The 18,903-nt window shown below is 31.0% G+C and overlaps 2 protein-coding genes across 2 annotated transcripts; both read right to left on the bottom strand.

Moving 5' to 3' along the window:
• Positions 1 to 132: 132 nt before the first annotated feature.
• On the bottom strand, positions 133 to 3,192 carry LOC123205752. The gene is made up of 5 exons (XM_044622780.1): positions 2,436 to 3,192; positions 2,244 to 2,302; positions 2,010 to 2,138; positions 1,234 to 1,369; positions 133 to 863 (listed from the first exon to the last, which is right to left on the bottom strand). The coding sequence occupies exons 1-5, from the start codon at positions 3,132 to 3,134 to the stop codon at positions 546 to 548; spliced, it is 1,341 nt and encodes a 446-aa protein (XP_044478715.1). The 5' UTR covers positions 3,135 to 3,192; the 3' UTR covers positions 133 to 545.
• A 10,692-nt stretch (positions 3,193 to 13,884) lies between these two features.
• On the bottom strand, positions 13,885 to 18,289 carry LOC123205744. Its single transcript, XM_044622769.1, has 5 exons — positions 17,504 to 18,289; positions 17,316 to 17,374; positions 17,081 to 17,209; positions 14,801 to 14,936; positions 13,885 to 14,466 (listed from the first exon to the last, which is right to left on the bottom strand). The coding sequence occupies exons 1-5, from the start codon at positions 18,212 to 18,214 to the stop codon at positions 14,254 to 14,256; spliced, it is 1,248 nt and encodes a 415-aa protein (XP_044478704.1). The 5' UTR covers positions 18,215 to 18,289; the 3' UTR covers positions 13,885 to 14,253.
• Between the last annotated feature and the right edge of the window lie 614 nt (positions 18,290 to 18,903).

The raw sequence follows: 18,903 nt of genomic DNA on the forward strand, positions 1-18,903 counted from the left end.
TGTTTTTGGGTGGGCTTGAAGGCAATTTATTTCCCACTTTGAGAATTGGCAAATTGGTACTGTTGAGTTATTTACTTTATGCTAATAAATTATTTACATTTTGGTTATAAATAAATTGGGATAGAAAATTAACACCAAATACTAAAATTTACAAAGAAGCAGCAATTTTGTTCACTGTTTGGACAAAATGAATTTGGCTTAGACAGAGGACTCTGCTCTTAACACATTTTCAGTATACTGTACCTGGATGTTCCCCTTCATGACAAACCCGGGGTTGTATACGAAAAAAAAAAAAATTGTCCAGAGATTTTAACAAGAATAAAACTATAGGTACAAACAAATTTTATTAACTTATCTATAAAATTGAAATAACAACTTGTGATTAAGTGATGTGATTGTTTTTTTTTTTTTCCTCACATGTTACTACATTAAGTTGTATGAATAAGTTTGTATAATTTATTTGTCTATGTAGTATTACTAACAAACATGAAAGCTGGCAATCAGGAAATATTCCCTCAAACCTAAAGCAAGAAGAAAAGGCTTAACTATGGTTTGGAAGCATCCATATCTTTGTTTAAAATCATTTCTCCTTCTTCACTCTTCTTAAAAAGCTTCTCAACCAAGTGATCCCAATTACCACTACTAGACTTTGATTTAGTGTTTGATGCATCCTCGTGCTCACCTTGTGAAGAGTCAGCCTCATGTTTTTGAGGCTCCTCTGGTTCGGTTATGGCATGGGGTATATTCAAACTAACAGCCCTGTCCAATGCATCTTTGTGTTCTTTTTCAATGGTCTTTTGCCTTTCCAGTTTCTGTACCATTGGAGGAGTTGTGATTGTTTCTGGGCTGTTTTCTCTCATTCTCTACAATCAATAACAGTGTTAACTTTCAGCAATCTAGATAGCAGAAAAAAAATTGGCTCAAAATAAGTTTGTTATGCTCTAACACCAGTTTGCACCAAGAGAAGCAGCAACACTTTCATAAAAAAAGAACAAAATCTCAATGCAGAATCTGAGTGACCATAAAAAAGACCTCAAGTTTGAACTGACCCTTCCTGGGTATTGAAATTTCAGAATCAGTATGTCCTACTAAGCAGAAAAGTTGTATATACTTTGAACAAATTGGATATAGGCAGATCTAGTGATGCACATAAAACATAGGATCATTATAGAGACCATAAGTGAAGATGAAGAAAAATACCATAACTACTAATCCAGGGTAAATGAAGCTTACTTCTAAAGCTTTCTGTGCTTCCTTTTCTATCCAAATAATCGCATGATCGGACGTGGCATTACAAGATAAGACAATATGTTCAAATCTCCCATCTACAGGAATAGCGGTTCTCACTTCCGGAGGAAACCTCCCACATCTGCAAAATGACAGGGAGCCTAGCTCAGGACAACCACAAACATAAACTGAAAGAGAAAATAAATGAAATATGGCCCATGAAACCTTATATGAAGCTCTATTCACGTGATAGAAAAGTTACTAAAACAATGTTTTCCATCTTCACAAATGCCCCTTTTAGCATGAGCCAAAAGTTACAAACCCATGAACCAGTTAGGAAAGTCACAACCATTTGAGTTTCACATGGTGAAGATAGATGTGGTGGCTATTGCCATGACATTTTTCTTTAATTTACTCCTGTTTTAAATAAAAATGAAATTTTGAAGCACCGAATTGATCTTCTTCCAGACACTGTTCTTTATTGTTTCTTAATTTCTAGTTTCAAAGGAACAGACCAACACAATCTCTAACCTTAGTACAATCCATAGGTCAATGATCAGGGACAAGATGACAGCAGAATCAGTAAGCCATAAGAAAATCAGGGCTACTTTCATCCTTAAGCAATACTTAGGAGCAAAACTGATGCAAGTCCAATTTCTTTTAACCTAGAATGAATACAAATATGGTTGTAGTAACAAAGGGATAGTGGAGTTTCAGATCGATTAGTTATGATGACGATGCATTATGGGCAATACAAACCCATAAATTGAATGTGCTGTTACCTGCAAAATTTTCTCTCCACAAGATGATACATTCGACCAGGTGCATAAAGTCTTCGAGGATCTCTGAGCTTTCTACCTTCTGGTATGAAGGTGTCCCTCATGCACACCAAAAATAATAAACAAGGCAAACTGTTCAAAGCATCAAGCCCTGCTTTCAGAGATCATAAAAAATTCCCAGAAAATGAAATAAAAGGAACAAGGAAAAAGTTATATCTTTGTAACAAGAACACTAACCAGAATATTGACTCGAAAATATCTTCCAAAGGAGTAGCTGTTCTAGGTAAGAAATCATCCTGTAAAATAATTAATCTCAAATTATTCACTATTAAGAATGCCAGTCAAAATAATACCCTGTATATATCAAGCGTAAATTCTAACAATAAATAAATCATACGGTAAAATTTCAGTAATGATCAAACTCCATACCTGCAAAATAACAGAATTAACCACATCAGCATACTTAACAGCCAAATTCAGGGACATACACCTTGCCGGCGCGACGGCGTAACAGTGAATCTTAGTCCTTGGAATCCCACCTAACTTATCTCTATGGTTGACCACCATTATAGTAGCCAACGCCGCCACCCCGGAGCCCAAAGAATGCCCTACAAAGATAAAATCATACTCACTCCCATTCTCAATCCACAGTCTTTTCAAAGTCTCACTCTCTTGATTCAGCAACCATTCCGCAGACTTCAACAGCCCATGATGAACATATCCTCCGTCAAACATTTGTCTCCCCAATCGATTATCCAACAAAGTTTTGTAATCACTTTCTTTGGCCAGATTAAGCCCGCGAATGGCCAAGATTATTTCTCGGTTGTCGTGATCAACATAGATGAGGTAAGGAGGCACGTGGCCGAGGGTTTGGTCGTAAGTGGCGCGCTTGACAAGCCAGTCCGGGTTGAGTTTGTAGCCGCCAGGAGGAGGGAATTGTGGGTGGCGGAGGTCGGTCTCGTAGACAGCTAAGATAAGTTGGCAGAGACGTGGGACAGGCTCGAACTCGTGAGGAGTGGCGGCGGCCCAGGAGGCGCTGTCGTCGGAACCCACGTAGGTACAACGTTTCCAGAGCCAGCGGGCGCAACCAAAGACGACAACACACTCGACTCCGCAAGTTACTGACATTTGTTGCAGGAGAAGAATGAAGAAGATGACAAAGGTTGAGCTAATTGTCTTTTGAGTTGATCAATTTAGTTTTATGCTTGACCCTTTTTTAACTTTTTGTCTAAAAATATGTGTGAATTATAGCTATTATTAAGTATTAAAATAAAAAAATTTATAAATATAACTAAAATTATATAATTATAAATAATTATTATGTAAAATTAAAATATTATTTTCCTTTAATACATTAAAGATTATTAAAAATAATTATTCTAAAATATTCTCATATTATTTAATATATTAAAAATAAAATTATATACGTTTATTTTGAATATACAAATATATATATGTTTAATGTGTGTTATCATATGAACATCATATCATCATTAATAATAAAAAATTACAAAAAATTTTTAATTACCGAACAAACCAAATAAAATAATTTTAATAATAAAAAATAAATTACTTATTTGAGTACACAATTATTACTTTGAACCAAAATGCATTGTGAAACTTTTAATGAATTAATTTGCTTATTTATATTAAAAAAATCTCTATTTTTTATTATATTTTTTTATTAAATTTTTCTCTGGTTGATACCTGGATATGATATGAATCCCCCTGAATCTCCCCTTAATCTCCATCATCCTTCCCCGGTTGATGCCTTGATAAGATATAAATCCAAGGAAAACAAGAAAGATGGACAATTCACCAACGCAGTTTTTAACATTACTATACATACTTTCGGCTCGAATATATAATTGGATATACGTATTATATATCATCATATAATTTAATATTTTTTTATATATTTATATAATTTAGCATTACTTTATAAAATATCTTTTATACACTTAATTAGTGTTTTTAAAATTGCATCTGACTAGTCAATTCGATCGGTTAAATCATGAATCAGTTCACAATCTGATCCGATATATATATATATATATATATATATATATATATATATATATATATATATATAGACTAATTTGAAATTCAGTCAAATCCGATAAATTGGTCAAACCAAAAAAACTAATTAAAACTAATAAAACTAAATTTACATAATATTACACAGTTTTTGTCTTACATTAAAACTTGTAAGAGTTAAAGTTGGTACGCTTTTATTGAATTAATGATAAAATTAGTAATTTATTTTTCTTTTATCTATTTTACTATGTAATAGAATCATGATAGTTGAATCGTATATTATATTGTGTATCGAGTATCTTATCATATCATGTGATATAACTTTTAATAAATATAATAACAAAAAATATACTTGACAAGTCATAATTTTGAAAAATATTATGAGTACTTTTGAAAATTTAAAAATTTTTACATACACCTTTACTACATCATTATTTTCTCTAAAAAATATATCAATTTGTATTGATAATATGTATAATATTATAGGTTACGTATCATATTATATAATATGTTTACTATATCTTATTAATTGTGATACACTCTATGATACATATTGTTTTCCATCTGTATCATATTATATTATAAGATATGTATCGTATATCGTAAGATACTGATAACTATAAATAAAATGTCAATTGTTTGATTAACATATTTGATTTTTTTTATTTTACTGAATTGAAATTTATGCTTCAAAGAAAGAAATATACATTATTGTTATTAATAATCGTACAAAGTTGCTCCTAATGAATTTCATAAATTTTATGTTTAAAAAATGTAATAAATGTTTAATACTATTTAAAAAATATTTAATAATTTGAGAATCAGTTAAACTAATTGATTAAATCAATTAAACTATAAATTCATGAAATAATCAATTTCATCATTACTCTGATTTTAAAAATATTATACCCGATTTTATCTCACAATATATAGTTTGATTGTAGTATTAAATCTTAGTTTCCTTTTTTTTAAATTTAAATTTCAGAAATTATTATTAAAATATTAAATAGATGTGAATGTTTCATAATATTTAATTGTAAAATCTGTGGATCTCTTAACTTCGATTAAACCTCAGGATAAAAGCTATGATTTTTTTTTTTTTAACGAAGAATCTCATCCGATTATTAGATTATATTAGAATCAATCATATTCAACATAATAAATTATAAATCTAATAATTAATTTTATAATTATTAAATTAAATAAATTAAAATTTAATTTTAATATATTAATAAAAAATTTAAATTTATACTTTTTTTTTATTTTGGAAGTCATATCCCATGCACCATTATTTTGTTTTTTGGAGGTCTAAAATTGAAATTAATTGTATTTTTTATAATAAATTAAATACTGAAAACAAAAAAGTTGACAGCTTGGCAACAGCTGTTTTGTTCCTAGTGGGGGGGATGACAGGCTAAATGCTACAAGCTGGCAAAGTTACAAGGCAATCACATGCTGGTTCTTATAAATTAAAGATAAACCTATGCCAATATATTTTTGAAATACAATTTGAAAAAAATAGGTAATGTATTATATTATAATTAATAATTTTAAATTAAAAATAAAATATTATTAATTACATAATAATATATTTTTTATATATTTAAATTATATATAAAAAATATCTATATATAATATTACTCATAAATTAAAGTTTTTTTTAGAGAAAAAAAGCAAATTAAAAGAAGAAAAACTATACAAAATTGAAGAGAAACATTCTACATTGTGTCAAGTAAATCCAAGGCATATTAATTAGTTTAGACGTGAGAAAATAGAATCCCATATCAATTAGTATTTTAAAAACAGTATTGGATCAGTCAATTTAGTCAGTTCAATCAAGAATTAATATATAATTTGATCTGATTTTTATGTAATTGTCGACTAATTGAAAAATTGGTCAAACCTAATCAAAGTCAGTTATACAAATAATATATAAACTTTAATTTATAAATTTTTTTTTTGTATATATTTGATTGTAAATGTAAAAGGGTTTGTGATATTAAAAATTAAAATTAAGAATTTATGATAAAATAAATATAATTTATGTGAATTATTTGTAATATAATATTGTGTATTGTATTATTAATATAAATAAATAAATTTAAAGTCATATCGATCATTTTGAGTGACAAATTTAAGAATATTTAATAAATAACACTCTTATTAATTAATTAAATAATTTTATATTGTTATGAAATGGTAATTCAATATTTCATAATTATTTACTCAATTATACTAACTAAAATTGAAATTGATTCGTTGAACTAATTGAATAAATCAAACTATATACTAATGAGATGATTGATTCGACTATTAATGTAATTTTAAAAACATTGATATGAACTTTGAACATTTCCTTTAGTAGTCCAATTCATTATGGACGGCCTTTAATTCTAACTAATTAAGTTTAGATTTAACTGCCCGTCCAAGATATTTTTTATGAATCCCCTTGAAAGATTTAATTATATCATATTCAATTGTCAAATCTAGTTATTTGATTGATTCTTATCAGCCTAATTTTATTTTAAAATCACATATTCAGAAGTTTCCATTATTGTCAAATTCAATAATAATAATAATAATAATATCAGATTTGATTTTTGTCAAGGCCAAAGAAGTATTTTCCACACAAATTTTAGCTTATCTTAAAAAATATATTCACGGTAGACCTGGCCACAGGCCAGTTTGGCTCAGAATCGGACCGAAACAGGCTCGTATAAAACTGGAACCGGAACCGGAATCAGAATCGAAATCAGATTTAGACAGTTCAGTTCTGGTTTATATAATTTTAAACCGTAAAATCGTTGTTTACATCCGGTTTATGAACCGGCGGTTTACATATTCCGAACAGATAATTTTATTTATTTTTAATTATTTTAATTTTTTAATTAAAAAAAAAAGGAACCAACGGTTCCCTGCAAATATACAAGGGACATATTTCAAAATCTTTTGCAGGAGAGGTCCCTTGCATATTTTCTAAATTTCGTTTCACCGCCCCCCCTTTTTGAAATTTTTTTTCTATATATATTCATTCAATCTCTCAACTCTCCCACACTAAATCCTTCAAACTCTCTCATTTACTCTCATTCTCATCCTTACAATTCTTAATACTCTCACTCTTTTAATTAAATTCTTCCAAATTTAATTAAATTCTTTCTTTATTTTTATTAATTTCAATTTCAATTTTTATTATACAATTCATAATTAATTATATAAATTCTATAATTAATTTTATTTGTTATTTTTTTATTATCTTTCATAATTAATCATATAATTTATTTATATAATTAAATTTATTTATTATATAAAAGTGGATAGTTCAAGAGCCGAATTACGCCAATATGATATAAAAGTAGACTTCAATGAAGAATCGCTTGATTTAATTACGAATAGTTCGATGACGAGAAATAATAGTCAAGATAGCAGAGGTGAATGATAAGGTAAGGGGGTATTGTCGACTATTGGATATGCAAAGATAAAAGAACTACGTAGACTTTGATTATTCTAAACCCCAAGAAGATACGTAGGAAGCTTAATTGAAAAATTAAGTCCAAGTCTTTCTTTTAATTTTCAATTATTATAATTAATAATTTAAAAATTAAATCAAGTTCATGTATTAGAATTGACAATTTAATGTTGGTTTTGAACCAGGGTCATGAACCAGAACCGTCAATTCTGAATCGGGGTCATGAACCCCAAGAAGATACGTAGGAAGCTTAATTGAAAAATTAAGTCCAAACCTTTCTTTTAATTTTCAATTATTGTAATTAATAATTTAAAAATTAAATCAAGATCATGTATTAGAATTGACGGTTCAATGTCGGTTTCGAACCAGGGTCAAGAATCGGAACCGTTGGTTCCAAACCGGGGTCATGAACTTGAACCGTCGGTTCTAAACCAGTTATAAACCGTCATATTACGGTTTCGGTTCAGGGTCCTTATTTTTTCGAACCGTGAATCAACGGCTTCGAACCGAAACCCCCGGTTCATGAACCGTGGCCAAGACTAATTCACAGTGTTTAAAAAATCTCTATATTTATTTATAAATTAACTTTTGTTAAAATTTTTAGTTATAAATAAAAAAATCTTTATTTTACTATTAAATCCTAAAAGTTTTTTCTCATATTTTAAAAACTAATAACTTTACGTTTACCCAAAGTTTGAAAAATTAACATTTTACCCCTAGAGTTTATTTCCCTTCTCTGACTACTATCATTCCGACTGACAGTTAACACTTTCCATCTATCTTCTAGATCTGGTCATGAAAGATGACTATCCACCACTATGAAAGAAGACGAAACGTCATATGGACAATACGATTAAGGACAACAAAGTGTCATTCTTCGTCATGTCTTTCAAATCTAGACGATGAAGGGTTATCCTTCGTCGGAGAAGATTGGTAGACGATCTTTATCGAAGAAGATTGGCAAATGATCTTCATTGGAAAAGAATGACAGAGAAATCGATAGCCAAATTCCCTAAGCCACTGAAGATGAAACCTAGAAATGATAAGAAAAGTGAATTTTTCAAAACTTAATCATAGGAAAAAATTCTTAGTTTTCTAAACTAAAAAGGAAAAATGATATAAAATTTAAAGGTTTAGTGATAAAATGATGATTTTATCTTATTTTTAATAAAAAATTTTAACAGAAATTAACTCATAGGTGAGTGTTTAAATCTTTGAAACACTGTTGGTATATTTTTAGTTTAGATTAAATTTTGGGTGGGACATTGTGCTTTGGCCTTCCATCAATGGCTGTGTCATCCCATTATAATTAAAAGTAGGTAGTTTACTTTTCTTTGTTTTGGGATGACTTCGTTTACACATAATGGTAGGTAAATTTACACGTAATGGTAGGTAAGGAGAGCGCCATGAGCATTTTAAAACTATTAGTTCTTAATTTCAAAATTAAAAAAATAATATTTTCCCAGTTTCCGTGAAAAATTAAATGTATTTTTGTTTGTTTATAATATATAAATATTATAAGATTAATATTATTTATATCTCTAAAATACAATCAAATCACTTTTTAATCATTAAATTTAAAATTTATTATTGGACCGTTATTTTTAAATGAAAATAAATAAATAAAACCTTAATTTTAATAGTTCTTGGTCACAATTTAGTTCTTTTAGAGTTTAGTATCCTATGATATGTAACACATCCCCGTACCCTTAAATAATTTAAACTAAGAGTTCTACCTTGCCATAATTTGTATGGAGAAGTTTTTGTTTTCTTTGAGGGCATTATATTATGCATATGACAAGCAATAAACACAATTACACCCCATAAATTTTTTGACAACTTTGTATTGAGTAGCATGATGTTAACCATATCTACTAATGTATGATTTTTCTTTTTGCCAAACCGTTTTGTTGTGTGGTATATGATGTACTTCTTTAATGTATTATGTCATATTGTTCACAAAACCAATTGAATTCATTAGGAAAGTGTTCATCCTCTCTATCACTTCTTAAAATTTTAATTTTCTTTTCCTTTTGATTTTCTATTAAAGTTCTGAAACATCCCAAAGGCTTGATCTTTTGTTTTCATTAAGTAAACTTGTGTATATCTAGATGTATCGTCTATAAAAGTTATGAAATATTTATTCCCTCATCTGGTTAACACACTATTTAATTTACATATATTTGAATGTATTAGTTCAAACAATTTTGTATTCCTTTCACTCTTGGGAAATTATTTCTTACTCATTTTAGCTTGTATACATGTATCACATGTTTTATGTTTTTTATTACTACAAGAAATTAAGTTATGTTTTGACATAAATTATAAGTATCTATAATTCACATATGCTAATCCAACATGCCACAAAGAATCAATATTAAAGTGCCTTGGTAGAGTTAAGTTTTCTCTTGTGATTACTTTTTCCACCAATATTATTCTTGATGTTGTCATTTACTCCAAAATCAATATAATGTACATTAGAACCAAACTCTGAAACAAAGTTTTTGTCATAGTTTATTGACTCTTGTTTCAGAAGTTGAGCTAAAGATAATTCATTGGTATTATACAATAATTTCTTTCTATAACCATTCCAAGTTGGTGGTAATTTTGCAATCACAGCAACAACTTGCAATGGTTTAGAAACTTCTACTTTTAAATCTTTTAATTTTGAAACCAAAAGTTGTAATCCATCTATTTGATTTATGACAGATTTATTGTCAATCATTTGAAATTTAAGATATTTCATGCAAGTAAATACGTCCTTACCTTGTTTTTCAAAAGTGTATTTCGCCTTAAGTGCACTCCAAATTTCCTTTGGAGATTGAATTGACGTATAGAGATTATATAAACGATTAGAGAGTTTAGGATGTACCCCTTACAACGAACCTCATCTTTTTCTCTTTGTTTGCGAGTGACTCTTTTCTTGTCATTATCTTCATCACTTGGTGGAGGCAAATTTGTCAAATTCGAGTCCAATACATAGTAGACACTTAATTTAGTGAGGAGAAAGATAATTTTATGTTTCCAGTGAGTGAAGTTTGTGTCATCAAAATGCTCCAACTTGTAGATTTTTGGATTAAGGAATTTATTGCAAGAAAAATCTAATTTTGTTGAGGCCATCGAAGCAAAATATCATCTTAAAATTGTTGGAGAAATTTGCTTGAACAAAGAAACGTTCAATGGCTTTGAGACATGTAGATTACTTTCTTTAAAGTGTATTTGCCCCCACTAGTTATATGGTGTTGCAAGGATATGACAAATTACTACTAAGATACAACAAAGCCTCTAAAATAATAGCTAACACTACTAAATACTCTTCCAAAAAATACAAGAATAAATAATATTAATGTGATAAAGTTGAACTAAAGAAAAAGTATGATTGTATGGAAAAATTAGAATAAATTAAAAAATTTGACTCAAACCTCAATTTATAAACTTGAAACAACATGTCTATTAATGGCAAGAGTCATGATTTTTGAGATAAAAGTTTCACACACACACACACACACACACACACACACACACACACACACACACACACACACACACACACATATATATATATTTGCAGAAGATATGTTAATGATGTTAGTATGTTGTATTTAGTTTGGAGAAATTTTGAAAAGAAAATTCAAGAAGATATGAATATAATATTCATATCTTCTTGAATTTTCTTTTCAAAATTTCTCCAAACTAAATACAACATACTAACATCATCAACATTTATACTCATATCTTCTTGAATTTTCCTTTCAAAATTTCTCCAAACTAAATACAACATACTAACATCATCAACATATCTTCTGCAAATATTATTTGTAATGCCTTTTAAACTCTTAAATTTATCATAGTAGAATCGCATATCGTATCGTATATACAAAACCTAGTTTTATGTATCATGTATTTTGTGTTGTATCTATCGAATGATATGACTTTTAAAAAATAAAATAATAAAATATTAATAAAACAATAAAAAATTGTAATTGATATGTCATCATTTCGAAAAATATCACAAATACTCTAAAAAATTTAAAAATTTTCATATACACCCCTATAACAACATTATTTTCTCTAAAATGGTATATCGATCTGTATTAACAACATGTATTATATCGTAGGATACATATCGTATATCATAAAATACTAATAATTATGCTTAAATTTATTATTAGTGAAACTATTTTTAAGTTTGATATTAGAACAATTAACTCAACGTGACTGTAAGGACAACACAACCTCAAGCTGTATGTTCAAAATTTTTAGAGTTATATAATGCCAAAAACCTACTCTAACAATTGTTACATACTTTTGAATATACAATTTATGAAGTGTATATATAAAGGCCAAACTACTATTTCCCACCCAAGGTATGGTACAAACTCAACTTCCTATTTGGTAACTTTTGAAAATTTAAATACCTACTTTTCTGTTAAATTTCACTATTACTGGCAAGAGTAAAATCATTATTTAATAAAAATATTTAAAAATAATAATAAACTCATCACATTTTCCCCCAGGTTTAAAAACTAACAATTTTCCCTTACCTTCTCCTTACCCAAAGTTTGAAAAATCACTATTCCCCCATAGGGTTTGCATTTTTTTCTTATCGCTTCTCTGACAATCGAAGCCAACTAACCTCCACCGTCCCATCTCTCAGACAAGCACGAATCATCAGCTAAACACAATTTTGTGTGTCGCGTAGATCGCATTGTTCGATCTGTGCGTCGACTGACACACAGATCGATCTGTGCATAACAAAGATCCTTGTAGATGAATTATCAATCAACCTCCTATTGATTGACGATTCATCCTCATTCGAGAGGTAGGAGAGAGGAGGCTGGCCAGCTCTGATGGTTGAAGAAGCGGTAAGGGAGAAAATGCAAATTTTATAGGAAAATAGTAATTTTTCAAACTTTGGGTGAGGGGAAGGTGAGGGGGAATTGTTAGTTTTTAAACCTATGGAGGGATGTAATGAGTTTATAATTTTTTTAAATATTTTAATAAATAATGATTTTACCCTTGACAGTAATAGAAAAATTTAACAGAATAATAAATATTTGGATCTTTGAAAGTTACTAGGTAGGAAGTTGAGTTTGTACCAAACCTTGGGTGAGAAATAGTCATTTGGCCTACAATAAAACTATTGTGTACACATTTTTTTAGTACATAAATAAATATACAAATAATATGTGATCATATAATTTAATGTGTGTATATATATATATATGTTACTTACTTTAAAATCATCATTGTCACTCACATTAAAATTGTTATATCACATGTCACATCAATTTGTATAAACAAGCTAATAAAAAATATTTATATAGATAAATTTATTCAATAATTAAATCATCCAACTTCATAATAATATATATACATTAATATTTATTCTATTAGTATATGTAATATTACTTTTTCTTATCTTTTTTGTTTCACAATGCATTGCAGAATTCGCTTATCGAGTCTAGCAGGAAATTAGCTTGGGCCAGCCCGACTCAAATTACCTATGATTTCCTCATTATCAGTATATTCTTCTAAGTTTTACTTCTTTAATTTTTATATATTTAAAATAAATTTGAGGGAATACAAATTGAAAAGATTGTATATCTGGACGTAGGGTAATGATATGGTTTTTATATACTAAGCTAATCAAAATTTGGGTGTATTTTTACTTTATTAAACTCTTATGTGTTGGAGGTCTATCAATTAAAATTTCTATTTTAAGTATACAAATAAGTAGATATTTATATATGTCATTATGTGATAAAATAATTTTAAATTAAATATAAAATAACACTCAATCACGTGATAACACATATAAATGTATATTTATTTGTATACCTAAAATGAATATGTATAGTATTATTCCTTATTACGATAAAATAATATTATATGCACAACCCACATGTATAATTTTATACACAACTAATGACATATCATTATGTGATTGGATATTATTGTACCTTTAATTTTAAAATTTCAAATTATATGGTGACATGTTATTGATTGTTGAGTAAAATTACACGTATAACATTACTTATTACAATATTATCAAAAGCTTTTCTTGGTAGGTAGTTTTATTTTTTTTTAATCCGGAATACATTGCAAATTATTGTAGCATATCTGATTGCTTGCAACATTTTGTTCTGTTTTGATCTAGTCCTTGCCAAGTTGGGCATGGCCTGTGCTTCAGTAACTAAATCCTGTGCATGGGACATATTTGATATTAGCGATTGATATGTTGTTGGTTCTTGCTGCAGTCAGAGCCGTCGTGGAGGTGTATGTAATTGCTAAATGGATCCACCACTACATTTCATGTGCATTAATCTTTGCTGAATGGCAGGGCTTAACATTGTATGTAACTGCTCTTAAACACATTTTCTGTATACCGTACTTGGATGTTCCTCCTCATGACAAACCCGGGGTTGTATACAAAAAATAAATTGTACAGAGATTCTAACAAGAATAAAATTATGGATACAAACAAATTTTACCAACTTATCAATGCAAATTGCTGCTACATCAAATTGCATGAATAAATTTGTATAATTTGTTTATCTATATGGTATTACTAACAAACATGACAGCTGGCGGTCAGGAAATATTCCCTCAAACCTAAAGCGGGAAGAAAAAGCTTAACTATGGTTTGGAAGCATCCATATCTTTGTTTAAAATTATTTCTCCTGCTTCACTCTTCTTAAAAAGCTTCTCGACCAGGTGATCCCAATTACCACTACTAGAGCTTCATTTAGTGTTTGATGCATCTTCGTGCTCACCTTGTGAAAAGTCAGCCTCATGTTTTTGAGGCTCCTCTGGTTCAGTTACGGCATGGGGTATATTCAAACTAACAGCACTGTCCAATGCATCTTTGTGTTCTTTTTCAATGGTCTTTTGCCTTTCCATTTTCTGTACCATTGGAGGAGCTGTGATTGTTTCTGGGATTTTTTCTCTCATTCTCTGCAATCAGTAACACAGTGTTAACTTTCAGCAATCTAGATGGCAGAAAAAAGTTTGGCTCAAAATAAGTTTTACTTTCAGAAAAAAAAAAAAAAAGAATAAAATTTCAATGCAGAATCTGAATGACCATAAAAGAGACCTCAAGTTTGAACTGATCCTGGGTATTGAAATTTCAGAATCAGTATGTCCTACTAAGCAGAAAAGCTGTCTACACTGAACAAATTGGATATGGGCACATCTAGTGACGCACATAAAACATTGCCTCACTATAGAGACCATAAGTTATGATGAAGAAAATGACCATAACTGTTAATCCAGGGGAAATGGAGCTTACTTGTAAAGCTTTCTCTGCTTCCCTTTCTATCCTAACAATCGCATGATCAGATGTGGCATTACAAGATAAGACAATATGTTCAAATCTTCCGTCTACAGGAATAGCGGTTCTCACTTCTGGAGGAAACCTCCCACATCTGCAAAATGACAAGGAGCTTCGTTCAGAATGAGAATTGAAAATGGGTAAAGGAAACAATCAGTTGACATAAATCAAAGGGGAAAACAAATGAAATATAGCCCATGAAACCTGATAGGAAGCCTTTTTTGAATGATAGAAAAGTTACTAAGATAATTTTTCCATCTTCACGAATGTCATTTTTTGCATGATACAAAAATTACAAACCCATGAACCATTTAGGAAAATCACAACCATTTGAGTTTCACAGGGTGAAAATAGATATGGTGGCCATTGCCATGACATTTTTCTTTAATTTATTTACTTCTGTTTTAGATAGAAATGAGTTTTTGAAGCACAGAATTGATTTTCTTCCAGACATTGTTCTTTATTGTTTCTTAATTTCTAGTTTCAAAAGATCAGACCCACACAATCACTAATCCTAGTCCAATCCATAGATCAATGATCAGGGACAAGATGACTGCAGAATCAGTAAACCATAAGAGAATCAGGGCTACTTTCATCCTTAGTCAATACCTAGGAGCAAAATTGATGCAATACCAATTTCTTCTAACCTGGAATGGAGACAAATATGGTTGTAGCAACAAAGGGACAGTGGAATCTCAGATCGATTAGTTAAGATGACGATGCATTACAGCCTATAGGCGACACAAACCCATGATTTGAATGTTGATATGAACCTTACAAGAATCACACTTTAGAAGCTAGTTATTAAAATGGAAGAGCTTAAGCTTATATAAACCTCACAATATGGGATTCAAGTCTCATATCTTACACTTGAGATCCTAACATTGTAAGATCCAAGTCTCATACCTTGCACTTGAGATCTTAACATATTATCACTCTCCGTAGCCCCAGTGCCCATATGGGCTTGTTGTGCGCTAGCTTCTTGCTAGCCCTGGGCGAACATTACAATGCTGACAATTACAAATAGAAGACGTGATGATGACTCTGATACCAAATAATATGAACTTTTATAGCCTATAGGCAACGCAAACCCATGATTTGAATGTTGATATAAACCTTACAAGAATCACACTTTAGAAGCTAGTTATTAAAATGGGAGAGCTTAAGCTCATATAAACCTCACAATATGGGATTCAAGTCTCATATCTTACACTTGAGATCCTAACATTGTAAGATCCAAGTCTCATACCTTGCACTTGAGATCTTAACATATTATCACGCTCCGTAGCCCCAGTGCCCACATGGGCTTGTTGTGCGCTAGCTTCTTGCTAGCGTTGGGCGAACATTACAATGCTGACAATTACAACTAGAAGACGTGATGATGACTCTGATACCAAATAATATGAACTTTTACAGCCTATAGGCGACGCAAACCCATGATTTGAATGTTGATATAAACCTTACAAGAATCACACTTTAGAAGCTAGTTATTAAAATGGGAGAGCTTAAGCTCATATAAACCTCACAATATGGGATTCAAGTCTCATATCTTACACTTGGGATTCTAATATTGTAGGATCCAAGTCTCATACCTTGCACTTGAGATCCTAACATATTATCACGCTTCGTAGCCCCAGTGCCCACATGGGCTTGTTGTGCGCTAGCTTCTTGCTAGCCCTGGGCGAACATTGCAATGCTGACAATTGCAACTAGAAGACGTGATGATGACTCTGATACCAAATAATATGAACTTTTACAGCCTATAGGCGACGCAAACCCATGATTTGAATGTTGATATGAACCTTACAAGAATCACACTTTAGAAGCTAGTTATTAAAATGGGAAAGTTTAAGCTCATATAAACCTCACAATATGGGATTCAAGTCTCATATCCTACACTTAGAATCCTAACATTGTAGGATCCAATTTTCATACCTTGCACTTGAGATCCTAACATATTATCACGCTCCGTAGCCCCAGTGCCCACATGGACTGGTTGTGCGCTAGCTTTTTGCTAGCCTTGGGCGAACATTACAATGCTGACAATTGTAACTAGAAGACGTGATGATGACTCTGATACCAAATAATATAAACTCTAGGAAACCCACACTTCAAAAGTTCGTTATTGAGATGAGAGAGCACAAGGTCATATAAACCTCACATTAGTTGTTTATACTTTTTAATGTGAGATCTAATTCTTATATCTTGTACTTAGCATCCTAACAAATGTGCTGTTACCTGCAAAATTTTCTCTCCACAATATGATACATTCGACCAGGTGCATAAAGTCTTCGAGTATCTCTGAGCTTTCTACCCTCTGATATGAAGGTGTCCCCCAAGCACACAAAAAATAATAAACAAGGCAAACTGTCGAAAGCATCAAGCCCTGCTTTCAGAGATCATAAAAAATTCCCAGAAAAAATGAAATAAAAGGAACAAGGAAAAAGATTTAACTTGTATCAAAAACACTAACCAGAATATCGACTTGAAAATATCTTCCAAAGGAGTAGCTGTTCTAGGTAAGAAATCATCCTGTAAAATAATTAATCCGAAATTATTCACTTTAATACCAGTCAAAATAATACCCAGTATGTGTCAAGCGTAAATTCTAACAAAAAACAAATCATAAAGTAAAATTTCAGCAATGATCAAACTCCATACCTGCAAAATGACAGAATTAATCACATCAGCATACTTAACCGCCAAATTTAGGGACATACACCTCGCCGGCGCAACGGCGTAACAGTGAATCTTAGTCCTCGGAATCCCACCCAACTTTTCTCTATGGTTGACCACCATAAGAGTAGCCAACGCCGCCACCCCCGAACCCAACGAATGCCCCACAAAAATCAAATCATATTCACTCCCATTCTCAATCCACAGTCTTTTCAAAGTCTCACTCTCTTGATTGAACAACCATTCCGCAGACTTCAACAACCCATGATGAACATATCCTCCGTCAAACATTTGTCTTCCCAATCGATTATCCAACAAAGTTTTGTAATCATTTTCTTTGGTCAGATTAAGCTCGCGAATGGCCAAGATTATTTCGCGGTTGTCGTGATCAACATAGATGAGGTAAGGAGGCACGTGGCCGAGGGTTTGGTCGTAAGTGGCGCGCTTGAAGAGCCAGTCCGGGTTGAGTTTGTAGCCGCCGGGAGGAGGGAATTGTGGGTGGCGGAGGTCTGTCTCGTAGACAGCTAAGATAAGTTGGCAGAGACGTGGGACAGGCTCGAACTCGTGAGGTGTGGCGTCGGCCCAGGAGGCGCTGTCGTGGGAACCCACGCAGGTGCAACGTTTCCACAGACAGCGGCCGCAACGAAAGACGACAAGACATGCGACTCCGCATGTTAATGTTAGTGCCACTGCCATTTGTTGCAGAAGAAGAGTGAGGAAGATAAGGAAGGTTGAGCTAATTGTCTTTTGTGTTTATCAATTAAGTTTTATGGTCAACCTTTTTGACTAATAATTTGTACGGATTGTAGGTACAATCAAACCATGAATCAAGTTTAATTTTATTATTGTTGTAATCAAATCGTGTATATCATAAATTTAATTTAATTTATTATGAATCAAAAGTTTTGTTGCAGAAGGTGGATGTTTCACCACGTGAGAAGACTTTGGCCATTTGGCAATGGGAATACATTAATGGCTTTAGAAACTTAGCTTGGAAGAAAGTTATTTTTACTGGCTGGAGGGGCGGCAATTCTCTTATAAGTACCCCCCTCTCTTCATGTAATGTACATACAATACTTTGCTTTCTTCCTGCTTCTTCTTGTTTCTTTATTCCTTCTGTTGTGCTTTGGCTTAATAATTTTATTTGACAGTCAATTATTTTTATTATTTTTATAACACGTTATTAGCATGATCAGCTTAGGTATATTATATCTTTATATTATGCCATTATGCTGTTTAAATATTATAAATACGAATATCCCAGTTGTGATGTCCCAGTTGACTTTTAATTTCTGTTATATTTCAGTTTAATTTTTCTTTATAATTATACAATATTTGCAACCCGAAATTTGTAAAATTATAAATCTGGACCTGAAGTCCTAAAA

Source organism: Mangifera indica, unplaced genomic scaffold (genome assembly GCF_011075055.1).
Source record: "Mangifera indica cultivar Alphonso unplaced genomic scaffold, CATAS_Mindica_2.1 Un_0014, whole genome shotgun sequence".
NCBI lineage: Eukaryota > Viridiplantae > Streptophyta > Magnoliopsida > Sapindales > Anacardiaceae > Mangifera > Mangifera indica.